Source organism: Lingula anatina, chromosome 1 (genome assembly GCF_051362555.1).
Source record: "Lingula anatina isolate TDL-2025a chromosome 1, LinAna3.0, whole genome shotgun sequence".
NCBI lineage: Eukaryota > Metazoa > Brachiopoda > Lingulata > Lingulida > Lingulidae > Lingula > Lingula anatina.
In genome coordinates this window covers 35,250,447-35,272,122 of record NC_141767.1, presented here as the reverse complement: position 1 = coordinate 35,272,122, position 21,676 = coordinate 35,250,447, and the positions used below count along the sequence as shown (strand labels likewise).

General features: G+C 34.4%; 2 protein-coding genes across 8 annotated transcripts; one reads left to right on the top strand and one right to left on the bottom strand.

Moving 5' to 3' along the window:
• The first annotated feature begins 456 nt into the window (after positions 1 to 456).
• On the top strand, positions 457 to 5,851 carry LOC106164944 (thiosulfate sulfurtransferase). 2 transcript variants are annotated; one of them, XM_013542999.2, is made up of 7 exons: positions 457 to 817; positions 1,959 to 2,166; positions 2,568 to 2,663; positions 2,938 to 3,070; positions 3,323 to 3,424; positions 3,725 to 3,849; positions 4,154 to 5,851. In XM_013542999.2, exons 1-7 carry the CDS (start codon positions 663 to 665, stop codon positions 4,208 to 4,210), a joined length of 876 nt encoding a protein of 291 aa, XP_013398453.2. In that variant the 5' UTR covers positions 457 to 662; the 3' UTR covers positions 4,211 to 5,851. The 2 variants fall into 2 exon arrangements, with proteins under 2 accessions (XP_013398453.2, XP_086856506.1); XM_087000380.1 differs by lacking the exon at positions 457 to 817 and adding an exon at positions 1,158 to 1,305.
• On the bottom strand, positions 4,891 to 21,665 carry LOC106164943 (rab-3A-interacting protein-like). 6 transcript variants are annotated; one of them, XM_013542994.2, is made up of 12 exons: positions 21,496 to 21,665; positions 18,425 to 18,792; positions 12,032 to 12,173; positions 10,849 to 10,944; positions 9,908 to 9,985; positions 9,420 to 9,580; positions 9,004 to 9,076; positions 8,665 to 8,793; positions 7,668 to 7,759; positions 6,804 to 6,903; positions 6,519 to 6,585; positions 4,891 to 6,378 (listed from the first exon to the last, which is right to left on the bottom strand). In XM_013542994.2, the coding sequence occupies exons 2-12, from the start codon at positions 18,772 to 18,774 to the stop codon at positions 6,305 to 6,307; spliced, it is 1,362 nt and encodes a 453-aa protein (XP_013398448.2). In that variant the 5' UTR covers positions 18,775 to 18,792; positions 21,496 to 21,665; the 3' UTR covers positions 4,891 to 6,304. The 6 variants fall into 6 exon arrangements, with proteins under 6 accessions (XP_013398448.2, XP_086856505.1, XP_013398452.2 ...); XM_087000379.1 differs by lacking the exons at positions 18,425 to 18,792; positions 21,496 to 21,665 and adding exons at positions 13,873 to 13,962; positions 14,518 to 14,737; XM_013542998.3 differs by lacking the exons at positions 18,425 to 18,792; positions 21,496 to 21,665 and adding an exon at positions 15,480 to 15,625.
• Positions 21,666 to 21,676: the final 11 nt, after the last annotated feature.

The following is a 21,676-nucleotide window of genomic DNA, read 5'->3' as shown; positions in this document are numbered from 1 at the left end:
TTTAAAATTTGGGAATAAAATTATGCGAAGCTGTTAAAATAAATGGCTTATCATATTGTCTTGCAATATTTGATTGCTTAATTAAAAAAATGTACGCCTCTATACTATGTTTATATATATATAGTCGTTTTTCAAAGTGAAACCAAAATTCTGCCACTATGATTATGTATCCTTGTATAACCGTATATGCTTAGAACGGGAAGACTAATATATTTGGCCTTTGCTAAAATTTTAAATGCCTATAGACCCTAATAGATAAGGACATTTAAGAAAGAAAAAAAACCATCTAGTCGTCAATACGGAAATTGTGACACTGGAGGGGTGACGATACCCCCCCCCCCTCCCTACACACACACACACACACACACACACACACACACACACAGTTGTCTCTTTCTTGCTTCCACTACCAACAGAATCAAGGGGAATAATTAGCATGTATCACCCTGGCCACATCAAACATTAGAAGGCGCGAGAAGTAGCGAGGCCATCTTTTCTTTTACTTTCTTTTTCCGAACGACATGAAAAATGCTCTAAATAAGCCTGGTGAAAAGGTGATCTTGCCACGTGAGTTCATGCGACAACGATAAACCAGGTCACTTCCACCACCTTAGTGGAGAACCTCAAAGGACCGGCGACAAGATCACGTTGGTATTCGAGACATGGCCACCAAACCTGCCGATGGTGACACGCCTTTGCTAGTGTCTTCGGCATGGCTCAAGGAACACCTGGCAGAGGCCGCGGGAGTTGGAAACAAACTGAGAATTTTGGACGTCACTTGGTACAGTGCGAAGAACGGGAAAGATGATTTTGATAGGTGCGGCATATAGGTGCTTTATCATGTTGTGTCGGTTCTCATTTTATATAGGTATATGAACTGCAATCTGCTGCACTAGCGACGTTTAGGCCTGTTATATACTCGGAAACTCAGGGTGAAAGGTTTCTGAGCTGTCATTGCATGAGCAACGTTTAGGCCTAAGCTTACGAGTAGGCTATATAGCCGTCTATACTGCACTTGTCGTCTCGCCTACTCTTGACCTCTTGGCCTTTGGTGCTAAGCCTCAGATGGGGAATGATAAATGAATATGAATAGGTTTACAAATTCATTGCTCTGTTATTAGCAGTGATCTGTGAACGAAACACATATTATTATATATTACAGAGAGCCTTTTAATTTAGCTGGACCGGTATTCCAAAATTCGAAACTCATCAAACATCCGCAAGCTCTCTTTAAGGCACTGTCACACCTAACGTGTAGCGCTATCATATGAGAAAAAAATACCTATACGCAGACAGACGCAAGAGGTTTGTAAAACTCAGATGGTATACGTCTCGAGTACGCAGGCAAACGTTGGTGTACGTTCGGGGGGGGGGGGGGGGGGAGAGATAAAATATTTTAAGAATATTCAAAATCAATTTCATACGCTGCTTGTATCTTGGGTGAAATATTTTGAGCATATTCAAAAACAAATTTCATACGCTGCTTGTATCTTGGGTAAAATAGGGTGATCTCATAGTAGTAGACTACTGGTACTAACTTTACTGTTTCCTACTACTCAACTCCAGGAGGAGGCGTTTTAGTCTGATTGCATTTAGTAAACCTTTTTAGCCTTGTTTTTCAGGTGTGACTAAGTTGGAGAGGATTGAAATTAACATACGTTTGATTCTATGTAACTATTTTCATTTATTTTGAATTTTTATTCAGGGGCGGATTTAGGCCGTCTTCTGGGTCTTCCGGAAGACACTCAGGTTTTCAAGTTTAGATTGACGGGTATCTAATTTTTTTCTGTCGAAAATGTAGGAAGGATCAAGAAAGATAATATGGAAGACTGTTAAAAAATATAACTGGATCCGCCTCTGTTATTATTAATTTTTTTATATGATTTTTAAAAAAATGTCTGTGTATCTATGTTGCTTTCCCGTTACCATTTTACATTCAAATCTCTCATCTATTGCAGGTCTCACATTCCCGGAGCACTATTCTTTGAACTGATGAAAGACGTCGAAAATACTCCCCTTTTCCCCCGTAATCTACCCCCGCCCGAAAAGTTCCAGGAGCAAGTTCGCTCTCTGGGTATTGACAATGACACGCACGTGGTTGTGTATGACAATATCCCTGGTAAAAACGGCTTTTTCATCGGCGGTAGGGCGTTCTGGATGTTCAAGGTAATCTACCTGACAATGACTTTACACTGACTTTATCAAAACCTGGTATAATATGAGATCAAGCTCGTTTTTCTGGGATTATTGCTGAAGTATACATCGTGTTTTAGGGAAATGTCCGACGATTATAACGATGTTGCTATATTAATGCCTTTACCTACATAGGAACGGCTGTTTATCTTTTAACTTTTTTTTAACATCTTGATTCTCGAAAAGTTTTAGTACAAAATATAGCAATTAAGAAAAGGTGGCAAATCGCCGAAGCGTTATACGCTCACCTTATTCCAAACTAATGTCTCTGTGGTCATTTTAATGTTAATAACCAATTCAATGTACTTGATATGATTTATATTTCAAAATTACAAAGGAAACCCCCTAGAACATCATTCTATTATTTCTTTCAGCGTTTTGGTCATGAGAAGGTATCCATTCTGGACGGGGGATTAGCTAAATGGATCGCAGACGGATACAATACAACCTCCGATACCATCTCTGTTAATGTAATAATAATAATAATAATAATAATAATAATAATAAATGCTCTATTTACGAAATGCAACAGTATTGAATACTTGTTTACTATTTGAATTAAACTTATAAAATGTCTGATTTCAAATCTATCCTTATTTTTCATATTTGCCGAAAGTGTCATAATCCTTTTACGGAAATATTAATCTGCAACATAAAAAGTCGATGAGCGTCGAAAATTGTAAATAACACTTAATCAGTATGTTATCCAAACAAACATTTTTTGCCGATTTTTCTTACATTTAGAAAGGAAATTTTACAGCCAAACCCAACAACAACTTCATAAGGTCATTTGACGAAGTGATCCCGTTGCTGACAAATCAAATGGAACAGATCGTGGATGGTCGTTCCAGTGATCAGTTTAACAATACTGCAGGAGGTAACGTTTCTGCTTTAATTATTATTATTATTATTATTATTACGAAGAAACAAACATAGACGCCCTGAGTTGCAAAGGTCTCTTTGGCCACAAACTCAGACTGGCAAAGTTTTTTTGTGAAATATCAGTGTACTTTTATTTAAAAATAACAATTAATCATATATATTTTTTTCAAATAATATTTACTTGCAAACAGATGAATGTAACGTACAGAACACATATTTTATTTAAAGTGTTGAAATTCTTTGTCAGGTTATGTAGGAGGACACATGCCCAACGCCTACAACGTCCCGTTTGAATCATTGCTGGACAGTAGCACCGGCTGTATGAAGAGCCCAGAAGAACTCAGAAAAGGTAAAAAAAAAACCCTTGGCAAAAAATCCCAAGATTTTGATACTTCTAAAGTAGCAAAGCATGGCGTTAAAGCCAAAAAGTAAAAATGCAGTCTTCAAAGACAAGCGTCGAATTAATGAAGAATTTGTATTTAAACACGTGTTGAATGTGATTGTCTAAATAAATGTACAATAGAGTTGGCTTATTATACTGCAAATATATCTAACGGGCTTGAAGTCTGTGAAATCTTTTTAAAAACTCCATAATCTCGCTGAAACATATGAGTCATCTTCATATCAATATAATATTTTTTATCACTAGTTTTTGCTGACTCTGGGTTGAATGAGAATAAACCGGTTGTCACGCTATGTAACGGAGGCGTATCCTCTTGCAGCGTCATGGTGGCGGCTATGATAGCAGGGTTTCCACAGGCGGCTGTTTACCATGTAAGAATTCTTACTGCGCCTCCTTCTCAAATGCACATGCACAGGCGCGCACGTTCTTGTACATGCGCACACGGTTTCATTTCTTTCTGAATAATTTCGTTTTTCTACAATTATTTTAATATCAAAATGCTGTTAGCATATAACTAGTTCATTTTTTTCAGTATTTATTTTTTTTTTGCTTTGATGGGTGTGGATTTAAAACACTTCATCCCTTCAAACCCTTCATCGTCAAGTAGAGTCTTCTTTTCTAACTGAACATGCAAGAAAGAATTTCTAAAATTATATTCATTTTTACTTATCCTAGGGCGGCTGGACCGAGTGGAAGCAGAAAGCTGCCCCAGAGCAAATAATTCAACCTTAATGGATATCAGATGTAGTTTTGACCCCACATTTTTCTGTCACAGGGAACTTCAAGGGCAAGTCTGGACTCTTATTTATGAATAATAGACGTTACTGACATTTCCATCTCTGGAAGTGCCGATATAGGCCTGCTACATAGGGCCTACTTGGATAGCATACCTTCCAAGGTTTTTTTAAGGCACTTGTTAAAATTCGATTTATAATGTGTGAATCTCTATTACTTGTATGCACTGGCCATGGCCGTGATATTTTTTTCTTAAGAGCAGGTTTCACACACCAAAGTTAGACAACTCACCTATAGAGATAAGCCACGCCTCTCTGCGCTCCACTTAAACTATTATTCATAGCGTGCTGATAAGGGACGCACCCCTCTCAGGGTGAATAATGAGATGCATGATTTATGTACTCTCAATTGTAAATATCCCCATAATATTTTAATTTTTCCTTTAATGTCAAGAAAGGAGCGTCTAATAATTGAAAATTTTAATCTCTGCTTTGTCATTTTTTACATGCTTCCCCTTGCCTTTATGTCAAAATTTGACCCATTATTTTCAAACATTTCCATAACATCACAAATTGACATTTTCTGTACTTTAAAACATACATGACAAATCAGCTAAAACTTATTTGTGTTAATAGACCATTTTAGCACTGGCAATAAAGAAGACAAATAACCAAGTCTTGATTGTATATCAGTTCTGTATTTCCTGTTTAAGAATAGACAGTGCAATATGATTCTTAATCTACAATAGTAAAAGAGTACATGATTATATATATTGGAAATACCTGTTAAATGAAATTTAGCAATAATTTTTGTCTTATTCATATCAAATTCATCCACTCTCAGCAGTCTTCTGTATAAAGAAACATTTTCCACTGCATCATAAAAATACATCATATAAACAGTATCACCTTTCTTTCATAGAAACAATAAAGATAAACTTTGTGCACAATCACTAATGACCTGACTCACTACTTTTGATATTTTAAAACTTGATTTTCCAGATTCTTGAGAAATATATAGCAGTGAGTAAAGTACTTGTGCAATTGGGTGCATGATGTTATTTTTGATGTAATTAGGGTTCCAATTCTTAATTCCATATAATTATTATATGTACCATTTTCTAAATATGATAAATAAGTGACCAGCACTTAAGGGGAAAAATAATGATGAGACAGTCTTTCTATTCACGAACAAGAACTGACATGATTACTCACAAATTTGCCTTATCTTTAACAGACCATAGTAGACTGTATTTTGATGTTCTACAATGATTGAGGGTAATTAGAATTATCATTTTGGTAATGACTAGCAACTTTTAATAATGTCATGACATATTGAACTTTTAACTACTGCTGATCATAAACTTTGCTTAAAAAATCAGATTACTGGCCATATTTGCTCAGATATGAATATTCATATATATTGTGTTTCAACCCGTGTCTGTTAAATTATGAAATAATTCTCTGAACAGAATAATGATGTTGTGTTCAAACATCAAGGGTTTTGATGGATTCATTTTCATTTTTATAAGATTATCACATATAGGAAGATCTTAAGTGAATCGCAGAATGCTTGTTATAAAGCCCTGGTCATGAAAGAGGTCTGTACATAAAAAGGAACAAGAGCATTGGGCAAAAATAAATAAAATAAATAAATAATAATAAAAAATAATAATAATAAAAAAGAGAGAGAGAGTTTCAACTAATATTCAGTTCATACATCCATGACTGTGTCATTCAGTAATCCTCCAGTTTACAAGAATCAGTTATGCTTGCCCAATAATTTTTTTCTGTTGCTACTAAGTACACCACACTTTTCCCTCTTTCTAGGTCAGAAAATGCCAACAGTCTTGCATATGTTTCCATTAAAGACAGCAGAACCACAGCAACTGAGGTATAGTTTTTGAGGACTAATTATTGTCCATACATGAGAATGTGCCAATCGATCAAGCGACAGAATGCCCCTTGAAAAAAATGGCCAGGGCAGTTAAGATTGAAGGCCATTGAGCATGTCTAAAGCTGGCTTCTCTATGGTGATGAATGATCATGAAAATGAAGAATGAAAAGTTCCACTGGAAAACCATTTCCAACATCATGATGAAAGCCCTAACCTTGCCATAGCCATTGCTTTCCTCAACTTGATAATGTGCCAATACATGTCAGTGTCTAAAAAAAAAAGTAAAGCGACATTAAACAGTATTGTATACAAATCATGTAAATAGAAGTTTTTAAACCTATTTTAAAATGTGAAAAATTCCTTTAAAAAAATCATGATATAAGATATGAAAAAAATTTAATGAACTTACCTTCACTTTTCACTAGGCCTTGTTTTATGTACCTCAGATATGTGTACAAGTCACAGACAGCAGTGATCTGTAACAAAAATAATAAACATTTACAATTTATGTAGTTATACCTTTTTTTAGGATACTTATTAAAATAAAGATATCATAATAATTGAAGGAAAATGCAACATTCAACAAACATCAATAAACAAACATTAGTGCTGGTATTTTTCTCTTTAGCAACACAAACTTAAACATCAGTAAAAAAAATTAAAAGTCTAGATTTTAAACTTTAAATCAACTTACTCTATTTCTGGCTGCTTCTGATACAAAATACCATGTTTCTGAATCCCCACATTTCATTCTGAACTTGCATATCCTTGGGGCCTCAGACAAGGCACATTTTCTGAAACAGGAGATAAACATAAATTCTTTATACTTTTAATTCCATTATGTTCAATTCAAATAAGTTATTCAGATGTAAGTGGTGGAAACTTATTAATTAAACTCTTCACATCAATTTTCATGTTTCTGTCCCAAATAAAAGTCTCATGCATCATACATAACTAGCTTGAAATAGAATTTCCTAGAAAACAGTACAAGCCACTAAACATTTCCATTTTCTTCATTGCTTTCATGACTTCTATTAATTCCAATCCATCAAAGCCACTATCTTGATAAAAGCTGGATAACAAATGAATCGTGCGATGTTCAGCGCCAGTAGGAGAGATCACCACAATCTAATTTCTAAGCAAGAAATGTCATAAGGAAATAGTATCTCACACTGGGACATACAGCTAATAGCACAGATATATAAAATCTGAGTGAAGTAAATATACTAACAACACTTAACAGACTGTTCACAATCTTTTTTTTTCCTTGAAAATTTATTCTCTTGAAATTCATTTCATTATTATTTACTGATTCATCTATTTGACTCACAAAAAGAAGCAAAATGTTTTCTTTAAATCAATTTTGCAGTTATTTTAGCCCCAAAAAATTATTTGAACATCTGACATCATACGGTTGAGCAAGTCCAGAGAAAGATCACAGGAACAAGAATACAGCACATTAAGTTACATACCCAGCAGTACACAAATGTCAAAGCTGAACAAATGGAATAATACACACACACACACAAGGCAAACACAAATCAATATATCATCTTACTTTGGGATATTTCCATTTCCCTGGACATTTCCTGGAATGGGCTCAATAGTTAAGGAGTTGTTCTGAACTGTGGCAAGGACTCTGGAGGAAAGCTGAAATGTTGAAATATATTCATTTGATAAGAGCATTGGCCCAGGGGGGAAATCAAATGCCACATGCTTTGGGTGTACGGAAAAAATATTTTGTTTTGGTAAGGGCAAACAGAAATGATATTCATATGATAAAAACACTGTAAAAACAAATGTTACAGTAATTCAATATTGAGGTTAGGATATACATTTCTTTTCTGATAAAAACCAAGATACAATCCCTATTTAGGTCTGGGAAAGATTACGTTAAAGCAACTTTCTTTTTGTCATGTTTTGTACCAGACTGAAGTACTCTAAACTGTGTAAAAGTAAGTATTTAAATAACTGACATATATGGGTTACAAACAGTGGGATAAAGAAAACTACTATATCAGTGCACTTTTCCAACAAAACAACACTGCACTTCGGTCTTGTTTATTCAAGATAGAGCATGTGCCTTCGCAAATGAATGCAAGCACAAAGGATGGAAAACATCCATATTCTATCAGCAAGACTTGATTTTATCATGCATACAATGCCAGCACCAGTTTAGTGTGACAAATGCGTCTTGATATTCTACGGACAGATCAATCTGTCTTGCATGTATGCATTCACTAGATTGATTAAATTATCAGCACTTGCAAATCAGATATTTGTTTTCAAGTCTGCAATTTGTTGGGCAGGAAATCATAACAATAATAATGCTTAGAAATGTCTTCTCATTAAGCAGTAGTTATTGCAAATCGGTGTAACATCAGAACTTGATGGTGATTCACTTGCGTCACTGTTGACATTAGATATGTTAATAACCTTTGAAAATAGACCTCTTAAATAATCAACCAAAGGTAAGGAGCTCATTTACACAATTCATAAGTAATATCTTTAGTGTAGAAAAAAAAAAAAAGGAAATTGAGTATATAAGGACTTACTTCTTTATTTGTAAAGCATAAACATGGAATGACATCTTCTTGTTCTACTCTGGTGATAAATGCATTAGAATTATTGTGATTGGGATCCTTTTTCCATTCTCTGAATTCGTGCAGGAAGATTGGGTCAGCCTGAAATACATGCAAATTTATATATAATTCATTTTGGATTCTTTCAACTGAACACGCAGTTTATTTCAATTCAAGATGTTAATGCATGTACCAGCTTGTAAGTTAGAAATGTAAAATATTTCTGCCTTGTTGGAACAGAAAACAAAAGAATTCAAGTCTATTTCTTCTGCCTTTACATTCTCTCTCTCTCTCTCAAAAAAAGTTATTTACCTCCTTTTTCTGTATTTCCTCAGATTTCACAGGCTCCACAGCTACTGCTTTGATGTCATGATGACTTGTAGACCTAAAATACAAAAGAAATTTAAGTAAATGATAACACCACAACAAGAAACGCAATTTTTTTCTTTTCAGATCTTGAGCTTTGAGAACAGGCCATGCTGAATTCACATAATCGTGGTTGCACTATTCAACCCACAGTGTCGTCACAAGCTCACGATTCCATTATTATTTCTTTCAAAAGTAACATTTTATATGTAACAACAGATATTCTCACAGCTCAATTCCAGCATCGTTTTTTTCTCATATCACATCTGCTCACAAACCAATGATTCCATTACAATTTTTCAAATGAAAGATAGTGACAAAAATAAATAGAACAGCAGATTTTATGCTAAATACACACATACCTCCTGTGTCCTTTGATAAAACTAAGCTTGGGCGAAGCACTGCCCTCTTTCTTTTTCTTTTCATGCTCCAGCTGAGGATGGAGGTGTTTATTTGGCATACTGGGGGTGGATGTGATCACTAAGGCTTTCAGGGCCACGACTTCTGCTTGTAAAACCTCTATCTGTTCACAAAATATACATTATAAATAAAACCTGTCATACTTTTTCAACTTTATTGCACTAGAAGTGTTTACAAGTGCTTTGCTTTATTCAAAGAGAAAATTTATTTGCTAAAAGGAAAAGAAGAAATGGCAACTTTATTTGAAGCTTTGATATGAAGTAGATTAGTGTGACCCATTTTAACCACTTTTCCACTGAAGTCAAATAAAATTTTAAGTTAAATTGTGTCATGTAAATTTTATGATCCCCTTCATGATTCACATCACATTTTGCCAACACTTCTTACTTAACCAAAAAGCTAGAAAGTCATTAAAAGCCCATTTCCTTACCTTAGTGTTGGCTTCCTTCAGCAGTTTTTCTGCATGCATCCGTTTGATATTGGCGTCCTGCACCATATTGTTTGCTTCCTAAATTAAGAAGAAAAAAAAAACAAATTATTAGTAAAGAATTTCTTCAAAACTGCACTAATGTATGTCACAATTTGACTGTTCTTAATCAAACTGAGCAAAAAAATAAAATCCACTGTACCAATAATGCATGAATAAGTCATCTGTCACATTTGTTGGACCATGTAAAAAGTCATTTTTAAACAAACCCACAACCAGTGAGTGTAAATATGACTACTACTATTGTATGTTTTGAGTACTGCAAAAAATTTTCCTCAAAGAGCCTGTTAACTTGTTGTGGGCATTCTTTTCAGTGTTTCAGTGTTCTACAAATTTCTTCTGCAGAAATTGCCTCCTCTGTACTCTCCAACTTATTCTCTGTTTCTTGGGTAGAAAGTCTATTCTTCCATTTTTTATTTTATTTTTTGACTTTTTAACCACAAATGCAATATTGCTGTGTAAAAAAACATGCATAAGGCTGTACAGATGCATCACAAGGTAGAGGCAGTCCATCATTTATTATTACCAACTAATGGAGATCAATTGCCACAGACGGTAATTAAGATACCATAGCATATACTGAAGTGTGATGAAAACAGTCTGTGCCTTTGAGTGAATGTTAATATATGCTAGGGGAATGCCCTTTTTCAAGCCAATGGGATTTTCATGTGTGCAATGCACTTTAGTTATAAGGAAAGAATAAATTCTATTCTATATTTCTGAGAACGGTGTAATAAGGAAGATTTTATTCAGTCAGTTCGTTTAAAATAACAACTCTTAATGAGTTTTATTTCATTTCCTCTGCATCCTTGATAAGTTTAATTTGCATGCTTATAAAATGTTTAATAGTTTTCCTCATCTTTTCATCAAATTAATGTTTTTACCTCAAACAGACTTGCAGTAAGTTCTTCTAATTCTCTTCCCATTTGATCTCGCACCTCTAAAAGCTTTTCACATTCCTCGTCTTTAAGTTTTAACTCCTGAAAATAAATAACAATTATGACAAAAACACTAAAATCACCATGTGACCCCTAATTATTTGAGACCACAATGCACCTTCCAAAAAAGCCCGTACCAAGCCAGGCTAACTCTTGTGGTTCCCTAAATTATATGGTTATTCTTCCATTAGGTTATTTAGTATGCATGAGAGGACCTTTTATCTATCTTGTTTTCTGTTTATTCATGCTGTGGTACAGACTTGTACTAAACCCAATGGCCACATATTTCTTGTTGTTCATTTATATGTCTTCTTTTTCCAACAAGAAATCTTGTGTCTCATCTTAAAAATCCATTTTCTTTCAAGGTGGTAAAATAAAACTCAGAGGTGCAGTTATTTTGACTGTGGTTAGCCTTAACATTGTGGGTTTCCTTGGAATTATAGAACCAATATTTAAATTAAATGGTTTATAAAAGGTAATATTCATGTTTTACATGCCATTTTCTTTCAGGTTAATACTCCTTTTAAAATCCATTTTATTCTTGACAAGATATATTCAAAGTTGCAGGAGATATAATCAAACATAAATATATGTGAAGATTAGCCCGTCCCTGGTCGTTACTAAATTCCTATAGTGATATATGTGATTTCAGACAGAAATGTTGAGGAGTCATTTTGCAGACAACACCCTCAAATTAGATATAAAAAAATTTTGATGAACAATAATAACACATTTTGCAAAGAAATTGTTGCATATGATTTGAATGATACTGATAATGATTCCTTGTAAAAAATGGTATATAACCATTGAATATATATGCAAATAGTTAGTCTTGAATTCACGGCGCATGTGGTGGTGTAACATATTGAAAACTGACTTATAAATGTAGTTATAAATCATGTTGCATGTGGAGTATTATTATTCTCTATGCTTAGTAATAGTACATGTTAAAGCATATTAGGGTGCGGACTGAGAAACATACATTGTACTGGAGCACAAATCAAGAATCCAATAGTATAACATGCAAAGACACAAAAACAATGTCTTCTGTTCAAAAACACAGTGCAGTATTTGATCAATTAAATAAGACGTCAATCATGATATTTTATGTAGTAAGAAATCACAGTACCTGTTGAGCCTTGTTGAGTTCGTCTTGCAGTCGGCCATAGGCCTGTTCTTTCACCTCCGCCATGGATGCACTTCTCCGTCTGCGGGGGTATGTGTCGCTTTTGAACTCACGCATGGTCACTTCCACAGTGTCTTCCAACTCGCTGCAACAGCATTAGAATAACTCATTTCAGATAATATTCTTGGAAAATTGGATTTTCATGAGATCGATGCATGGTAATTGGGAGCCATCAGTAGCCATAGAAGTAAAGGTCTTCCATTAGTAGTACACTGGTATATAGGAAGGCAGTTCCCATCCAATTCCACTGCTGACCTCTACTTCCCTCAGCATTAAAAACAGTTCAACACTAGCTGTAGTACTCTAAATATTTCAATTATATTACCAGCACAACTACTGTTTTGCTGAAATAGTTCCAAACAGGAGAACCTCTGTATTCCTGTTTGTATTCCTGCTTTTTTATGTGACCTCTATCAAAAAATAGAAAAACAAATACAACATTGCCATAATTGTTTTTTTTCAAATAAAAAAAATAAATAAATAAATAAGTAAATATTAAATTTGAGTTTTATCAAAACTCTCATAACATGCTGGATTATATTAATCACTATCAACAAATTATATTTACCGTGGTATCATAATGACTCCAGCCAAAGTCTTGACATTGTTGGCCAATTTTGGCCCCAACATGTTGAAAAAGTCCCTCATGATACCACTCAATTGTTTTGGCCACTGTCTCCCACTCACTACCCAGTGATAGGACTGATGCTCACAAAAACAGACCACACTTAATATATATCCAGTCTATTAACTCACACCCAGCTATGAGTGGTGACTTATCCTCCATGCAATATATATATAAATATATATCGCCTGTCACATCTAATCTAATTTGATGATGCACCCAACACTTATCTTTTGCGCCCTACCTTCCAGACAAGCTATAAACTTTGAACTCTAATTGCTATAATTTAGCGTAAAGCTTGACAGGCTTCACCAATCCATTACCCTGACATTAATGAATTTTACTGTACCTTATTTTTCAAAAATAGTGCAGTTCTTAAGATTTAAAATTTGTTATGGAATGTTCAGAATATGACTGAAAGGTTGTAATGCAATGACCCCTTAAAAAACCACAGATTTAATCGAGTGACCACAACTGAACGTGAATATTTCAAGAATGAAAACAACTGATGGCTATCTTACCACTTTTCCCACCCTGGCTTTAGCCAGACCAGTTTTTTTGCACGCGAGGTTTGGTGGCTAGGGCGTCCAGTCACAGTTATGACTGAGGCTTTTGATAATACCTGTTTTTATTGTTTCCTTCACCATGGTACCAGGTGAAAAAGAACGACTGAGCCCCAGGCTTCCATGAGAAAATTACTAATCACGACGGAGAAATTGACGTGTCTGTGGGGAATACCCCTGTGCTGGCACGCCAGGTGAATTTTTAATAATGTACCATCTGTGCTATAACCAGTGGGGATTTGAAGGGGCTTAAGCAAAGCACTTTTAATCTTTCTTTTTTTGTATATTAATCACAAAACTCAAATAAATGCCTGTCCAATTTTACCTGATTAAGTCAATTTCTATTTGTTTACATATTACAAATTGAAGTTCTGATGTCTTTTTTTCTTCAAATCAGATCATCTTTGACAAGCACATTTGTGAGAAAATTATCATGTGAAAATTTTGGTTTTCATCCAAAGTCATATTCATTTTTACAAGTAACAAAGCATGAATTCAACTGCCATAACCTGCATGCTTGACATGAAGTGCAAGGAGATTAACATAACAATACAAGGTTATGCATTCTTGAACTCAGAATGTACTTCATAAAATACCTGCATCTCTTTATTTTGATGACTCTTATACATTCTAGCACTGACTTAAGTGAAGATTCAATGTATATGGCAAGTACCTCCCCACTCTACCTAACAAAAATAGTAAAAAGAACCAGATAAAGAACTAATTTTTTGTTGTTTATTGGCCTAAAAACAGGATCTTTGTCAGATCTTACATCCTGACTCAAAAGCACGTCTTTTCAAGCTTGTCAGTTTAAATTGCTGATAATGTTAATGATGCATTTGTCAAAACTTAAATACTTATGAAAAAGATCAAAATTCTCAGAAACGAATACATTATAATACGTTTTTCACAGATGTAACTTAAATCCTGTGCAAGTCATTTTGGTCTATTAACTGATATCATTAAATTTTAAAAGGCCAAAATGCCCAGTAATGATATATACAGTATTTATATTGATACAGGCTCTATACTAATACCATTAACCATGTGATAAGATGTGATAGATACAACTGAAACATGTTCAACCTATTAACACTGACCACTGTCAAAACTTTATCTAGCCACATTCAACAACTATGATTGTAAATACACATTAGTTTGAATATTGGGACCTGACTAATAGAGGTAAAATAGCTTTTTACATCAGTTCAATGAAACATTAATAAAAGAACAGTTTATACCTACTGTACAGAAGAACTTTGAGATCCTCCTTTTTTTTTTACAAAAAGTCCTGTCACTGTTTTAAAAGCCCAGTAAACCAAAGAGACAGGAATCTATGTACAATGAGACGGACTGGTACTCAAATTCAGCTACTACATTTATATTTACCACACTGGTGATATCCCCACTTGTTAATGTGAACTCTGACACCCGCCATGAGGTGCAGAAACTTCCTAGTCCACAAAAACAGCATAATTGGATACCAAGGGGGTTTATTTTTCATCTTGGGACAAACTGCAAAAACAAGCTTTTATGATGCTAAATGAAATACTTCCTGATGAGCAAACTTATATCTGTACTTCCTGAATTTTTTTCTCATAAAAGGTAGATAGGGGAAAACACAAGATAATCTTAAAACATTTTCACTCTGAAAGTTAAATTAAATTTGAATGCAATCAGTCTGAATGAAGGTAAATTTCTTTACTTGGTAATTTAAGACAATTAGAAGGCAATTTGTCACTGACAAAATGCATTTCCCTGCTTTTAGGACTGTCAAGTATTTGCCTTCTCTATATTAGCGAACTCTTACCCTAGCTACTACATAAAATGGTCTTAACAACAAGGACTACTGTTTTGGTGCAGGTGCAGGCAACAGACTGACTCATTCATATATCACTGCAGTTGACCTTCTACATAGAATGATTGATGTTGTTAATGTAATTACAATGGCAATATTGTCAAAGCAATAGAATGTGCTTCTTCAGCTCTTTCTCCGTTGTTCTTTCCAATTCATCACTATGATCGGATTACACAATATCTCTTATCTAACTGAAGTAAAAAATGTCTATTTAATTATACCCTTGGGGAAATTAAATAAAAGTTACATTTAACTGCATAACTTTCTGCATCAGCTTAATAAATTCATTTAAATTAATCATTTTAACAGAACTGTCATGAACTATTCTGGTCTCTAGACTCTTACCTTTGCCTAAGAACTTCAGTCTGAGATCGCACAATAACGTGGTTGAACATTTATAGCTTAAACTCCTTTGTCTCGAATAGACATGCTAAAATTCCATAGAAATACCAGGTTAAGTTGAACATAGACAATACCTTAGCAGTACACATAAAAGTTCTTTGTCTTTAAAGACTTGTTGATTCTCTTTAGAAATCCTGGTTAACTTTAAGACTTTATATCAATACTATTGGGCAAAATATGTTTGTTCTGTTGATCGTAGGCATTATTTTTGGCAAGGTGGACTCGGGTGAAACTATGTCCCCTTTAAAGCCACAATAACAAATCAATAGTGACTTTATGTGCCCTGTCATAACTCTGGTTAGATGGCACACATTACTTGTGGGGGGGGGGGGGGGGGGGGGGGGGATGGAAAGGAAAAAATGCGAATAACAATAGCACACTAGGTCCCTTCTTAAATTGAAACATTTCTAATGCCTTGTGAAGGAGGGTATATCTTTTAGCCGAAATTGGAGCCAATGACAAGCAGTAAAATAAAACTTCAACATTCAATTGCCTGCAACTGTGAGCGTAACTTGTAACTGATTTTAACCAAATAACAAACTATCAAAAACAGAACTGCTACATTTAAAGGGACTTTTTTTTAAATCCACAAACAAACAAACCAATCAAGCCAAGTAAGATTACATTTCTAAATTTTCTCCACATACCTATCATAACAAACAACAAAATAAAAAGCAATTACTACTCCTACAATTTACCTTGTACAAACCCATCATGTTTGAGGCTGGTTTTGTCCTCTCTTAACTTTGAAACGTGAGAGTTGGATCTGTCCTTTTATGTTTTCATGTAACAACATATCTATGTATAGATTCAGAGTAACGTCTTTTATTTCATACCATCAGTTCTTTTCAAAAGAAAGCAGGTGTGGACCAGTCTCACCTGCAGTTACTGATAGGAGAGAAAATAATGAGTAAGATTAAGGGGGCTCTGTTCACATACAATGTACATGTATGGACTCAGCCTTATTACACTCATGGTTCATAATAAGCTGATGTTACATTTATAGTCAGCACTAATGCGATTACTGTGTTGAATGGAGGACTTTAAGGACCTGAATAATAGATTTCGGATGGCTAAAGATCAGATATTTTAAACAAAATTGAAATTTCAGGATAAATTTATTCAAATGAATATTGATTTTGATTGAATTTTGTTTGTACATAGAGTGTATAATGTCCAGGATATGGTTAAACAATCAATTATGATCAACTATTATAACCACAATCAAGTGTTCTTGTGTGGTTACAACATTAAATCCTATCACTATCAGTGCGAAGGTACATTTTGTACAAGTGTGAAAAGGAATCAAAAATAGATGCATTCTTGATTTGACTTAAAGGGTGAAGGGTGAAAAGGTTTACAATGTGAATTAATGGTTACACTACGGCTAGAATGATCTAGAATGAGGTGCTAAACTGCTGGTACTTAATATGCTTAACAATACTGATCAATATTACTTTAACAAAGGGGTCCAAATAATACTGCTTCATACAGTTTTTAATTACCACTTATTTGCGATGCAACAGATGGACTCTTTGTGAAAAATATATAACTCCATGCTGGTTAAAAACAATCCCCTTTTTTATTTCAACAGGTAACTTTTTAGTATAGCAGAGCATCAATGTTTCCATCTGCACAAGCCTTTGACCTTCTCTTATTTAAATTGAGAAATTTCATCCTTCCAGGACATGTTTTTCTAGGACAACAATGGAAACATACACTGAAATCAAAGTGCAAAGGGCATTTTTTGCATTCTTGTTACCTGAAACTTTTCAAGTGAGAAAAAAAAAAACTTGTATGTTTTTCATTTACTAACAATACAATGTAGCTTCTAGTGGGTATCATACAAAAAGTGCATTACTATGGCAGAGTTCTTTTTAAGGGCTCACTTTGTGTCTGTCAAATGGTGTCAAAGACCTGTTGATGCTCAAAATCTGTTCTCATACAAAGAAACTTATTAATACGGGCTTGTATTTACAGCAGTACTTGAGTGACAGCTCTTTACATGATGGTTTCTTATAATGAATCTTTTTTTAATTTTATCATTAACTAAAATGATCAGGAGAGATTACGGGGACCTCATGTTACATAGGATAGTCTGGCTTTTGTATAATCAACTCATCCACTTAGAGATAATCCGTCCTTTGCCCCGTAATGATTTTATGGTCAGTTCATGTGCATGAAGGACACTTAACCTCCTATACACATATATATGTACACATATACACAGCAGAGTTCAAGGCTTATCTCGTTAGCATTGTGATACTTGGGGATTTGTGTGCTAGTCTCCAGATTTCTCCATGACTCAGGTTGGCAGGTCGGCAGATCAATAATGGATAACCAACTGCTCAACCTTGGTATGGATTTTGTAGACTCCTTTGCATGCTCAGAGAAGTATATAAGAACTGAACCAAAAAATCTATACATCTCAATTTAAGCATCTGCTGAAACTGATGAGATGGTCACACGAGGGGCATATTTTCATCCAATTTCTTTGCAATTTTGCAAAATCACACTGCCTGGATGCAAAATTCTGCAAAGGAATGCAACAGAACAATTGTCATTGATTCCTTTACAGAATGCTTGCCATATTAAAGTTGCCATGTCAAATATTTGAAATTAATAAAGCAGCCTACTATGGGAATTTTGTCATGCATGCCCTTTAAAATACCCATGACTCTGAGCAATTCCAGACTTTCCTTGTATGATACAATGGAAAATTGAGGTAATAAAGAAACCATCACTCACACAATATATCATCTTACTGATGTAATAAAAGAATATTGTGAAATATTTGTCATGCATTTCTCCTCAAATCTGACTTAAAGCATAAATCATATATAAATATGCTATTAAGTATCCAATTTCAGCTGAAAGTTTTAACTCACCTTCTATCATGTTCTCCATTCACTATGACTAAAGGCGTGTTTTCAGTCTGCTTATTCCTTTCATCTTTAGGCAAACTTGACAAAGATAGCCCTTTGACTACAGAAGCGTCTTTAACACCACTGTCACTGGGAGCCATCTCCTTATCATCTCCCTGGGGCCTTTGAGTCACTTTCGAAGTTTTCATTTGGACGAAACCGGTGCTCAACATCGTGGGATCTTTCAGGTTGTTGTTCTCCTTAGTTTTATCACCACTTTCACCACTACCTCTACTACTATAACCCTCTGCTACATCCGACGTTGCAATGGCAGTTTTTAACGTGGTGGTGCCTGCCAAATCACTGTCAGTCATAGCTCCCCAAGCCTACACCTGAAATTTGTAACATGTATAACAATGAGGTCATGTATACATGGTGCTGCAAGGGGAGGATCTTAGGGCATGTTTTATTTGGGGAGAGACCATGGGAAAATACTTCAATTTTTAGCACCTCATGCTGCATGCACCCTGAGTTTTAAAAGGCATTGGAGATTCCCCTTCTAATATTAGGAGAAGCCTGCTGATAGGAGCTAGAGAAGCAAATTTCCACTGTCCTCTGAAACTCGGGGCGACTATTTGGTTCATTAACAACACTTTTCCTCTTGAAATATTAGCATTAATAATTTAGTGTACAACGCTAAGTACTGATGAATGTTAGACAGCAAATGATACTCAGCTCTTCAATCAATATTATTGATCACTGTATATTATTTTCTGCCAACAAACATCCATAACAAATTATTGACATTAAGTATATTTTAGTTATTAATAAACTCTGCCCAACCTTTTTCAAAACTAAGGATTACACATTTATCTTATCCAGCTTCACATGAGTATATTTCAAATTTGTAACAGAGATTATAATGTTAAGTATGCTAAAACCAATGCCTCAGATAATTGTCTTTTCCAATTGTTTCCTTTATCATATTTACAAAAGTATAAAGCAATTATGATCGGGCAATCAAAATGATAAAAGTAAAGCCTACGTAAAATGTGAAAAATACTGACTTGTTGGATCCTAGCTTGTATATTTTGAGTTAATAACTTTACTAATTTTTTTTTAATTATACCATTTTCAAATTAACTTTGATGCAATATCAACAGACTAACACATATTTCATTAACTTTTTGAATATACACACATACATACTGTAGGCAAATTTTATCAATTTATTGAATTGTATTGAATGACAAATGGAGGAGTATCCATAACACTTAATTTTGAAGTCAAGATGATCAAATGAGCTGGCATTGGAGCGGAAATGACAAGTAAAATTATTTATACTACATCCTCCAGATATGCATGTCATTCTTAAAAATACTAGTAGATCCAATATGACAGGATGTCCCCATTATTATATATCTTAGGCACTGTTGACCATGGTGTGTAATTTAAAAATATTCCACATACCATGACCAGAGGTCATAAATAATGTTATATAGATATTAGAGTCACATGCTGTGTGTGTGTATATATATATATATATATATATATATATATATATATATATATATATATATATATATATATATATATATATATATATATATATATGTATGGTCTATATAGAAGTATGTCACACTTCCCATCAAGTTGGTTCAACCTCCCTCGTAACAAGCTTTACGATTTGCTTCCTATGGTGAGATAAATCTTGGGCTTGTATCACAGAACAGAGGCCCAAAAATTGGTCTAAATTTCTAGACTAAATTTTTTGCCTTTTTTGACCTCTCTCCATCCAAATATCAGTAGTTGTCCAATTAAATAAAAGGCTGCACTTGATTTGTAACAAGGAAGACATGATTAATTTTTCTACCTTGTTCTTATTTTGTCTAAGGAACTGTTCAAAATAAATTTTATGGGCCTATTTACTGTGTACTAACTCCAAGGGGATTCTTGCTGAACACAATCAGATAAAACAGATTAACATGTCTCTTGGCGTTGAGTACATTACAGAAAAACTGGTGATTACATAAGTATATTGAAAACAATAGGCGTCGTCTTAGTCTAACAATCTGTTTGCATTCAGCAAGAGTCCCCATGGGCAGTCCCTAAGTGGCAGGCTATGGATTTAACATCGCAGAAGTGGACCAAGCTTTTCATCTAAAAGTTGAGACCAATTTCCAGGATACATTAATAATGTGAAGCCAGCCAGATGGGTGTGGTCAAGTTGAATAGACCCAACCCTACTTGCAACTGGACTCATAAGTAAGCATTTAGCTTTTCACCAAATAAAAAAGATGAACTGCCTTGCTACTCCAGGCTTCATTGTATTAAAAAAAATTTTTTACATCACTCTTCTGAATGACACTGAGTTTTATGCATGTCCTGGGGGGGGGGGGGGGGGGAAAGAAGGCGAGGGGTATTTGTGTAGGAATGCCTCATGTACTCTGGCTAAATGAGATCTTTTATCACATGGAATTTAAATCTACAGAAAAAAAGAAACATTTGGGACTTAAAATTAGAGCAATAATTGGAAAATGTGCTAAATATGGCAACACTTCCTTGTTGTAAACAAATTACCGGATTTCAATTTAAGTAAAACTGAGAAGCATAATCTTAAAGTTTTTCTTGTCTATTTATAACTGTTCACTTTTTTTTGCTAAAATCAGAATGCAATATTTATCACTAATTTGATACGCAAAATTAAAATCCACTCTAATTCTGGCAACATAACCGATGTCCGATTCCAATAACTTATCAGTTATGTAGGTTCAAAGAACTAAATTGATAATGATAACGATAATTAACTTCATCATGATCAAACTTTATGAATGAAACCTGATATTCATAACTTTCAACTAATGTACATCAAAGTGAACCAATGAGAATAGTAATCAACGGCGGAGAACTATTATATCAACCAGATAATATATATTAGCCAAACCTAAATCGAGGAAAGGGGTGGATACTTGTACGAACTGTTTACACACTGGCTGTTCAAACATTCTAACTAGGTTTTGTTTTAGTGCAAACTACATACACTGTATCTATTTCAAATTTAAGTAAGCATTAATATATCCTTGTCTTCGACTCACTTTGTGAGGTTGCCCTCTCATTTATGCTGGTTGATGATCTCCAAAATACCAATGTTCACACACTTTCCTTGTGTAGACTGGGAAAGTTTTCATGAATGTTTACATCAAGACTCTGATGCGTGACGTTGTAGTCTCGTATGATCTCGTATAGTTTTAGCAGATAATAAAGATTTTTAACTTT

Coding starts and splice junctions, on each gene's coding strand:
- LOC106164944 (XM_013542999.2), top strand. CDS start 663: ATGGCCACCAAACCTGCCGATGGTGACACGCCTTTGCTAGTGTCTTCG. Junction 818..1,958: donor GGGAAAGATGATTTTGATAG/GTGCGGCATATA, acceptor CATCTATTGCAG/GTCTCACATTCCCGGAGCAC. Junction 2,664..2,937: donor CCGATACCATCTCTGTTAAT/GTAATAATAATA, acceptor TCTTACATTTAG/AAAGGAAATTTTACAGCCAA.
- LOC106164943 (XM_013542994.2), bottom strand. CDS start 18,774: ATGACTGACAGTGATTTGGCAGGCACCACCACGTTAAAAACTGCCATT. Junction 9,581..9,907: donor TGAAGGAAGCCAACACTAAG/GTAAGGAAATGG, acceptor TTTTGTGAACAG/ATAGAGGTTTTACAAGCAGA. Junction 9,077..9,419: donor TTTATCAAAGGACACAGGAG/GTATGTGTGTAT, acceptor TTTGTATTTTAG/GTCTACAAGTCATCATGACA.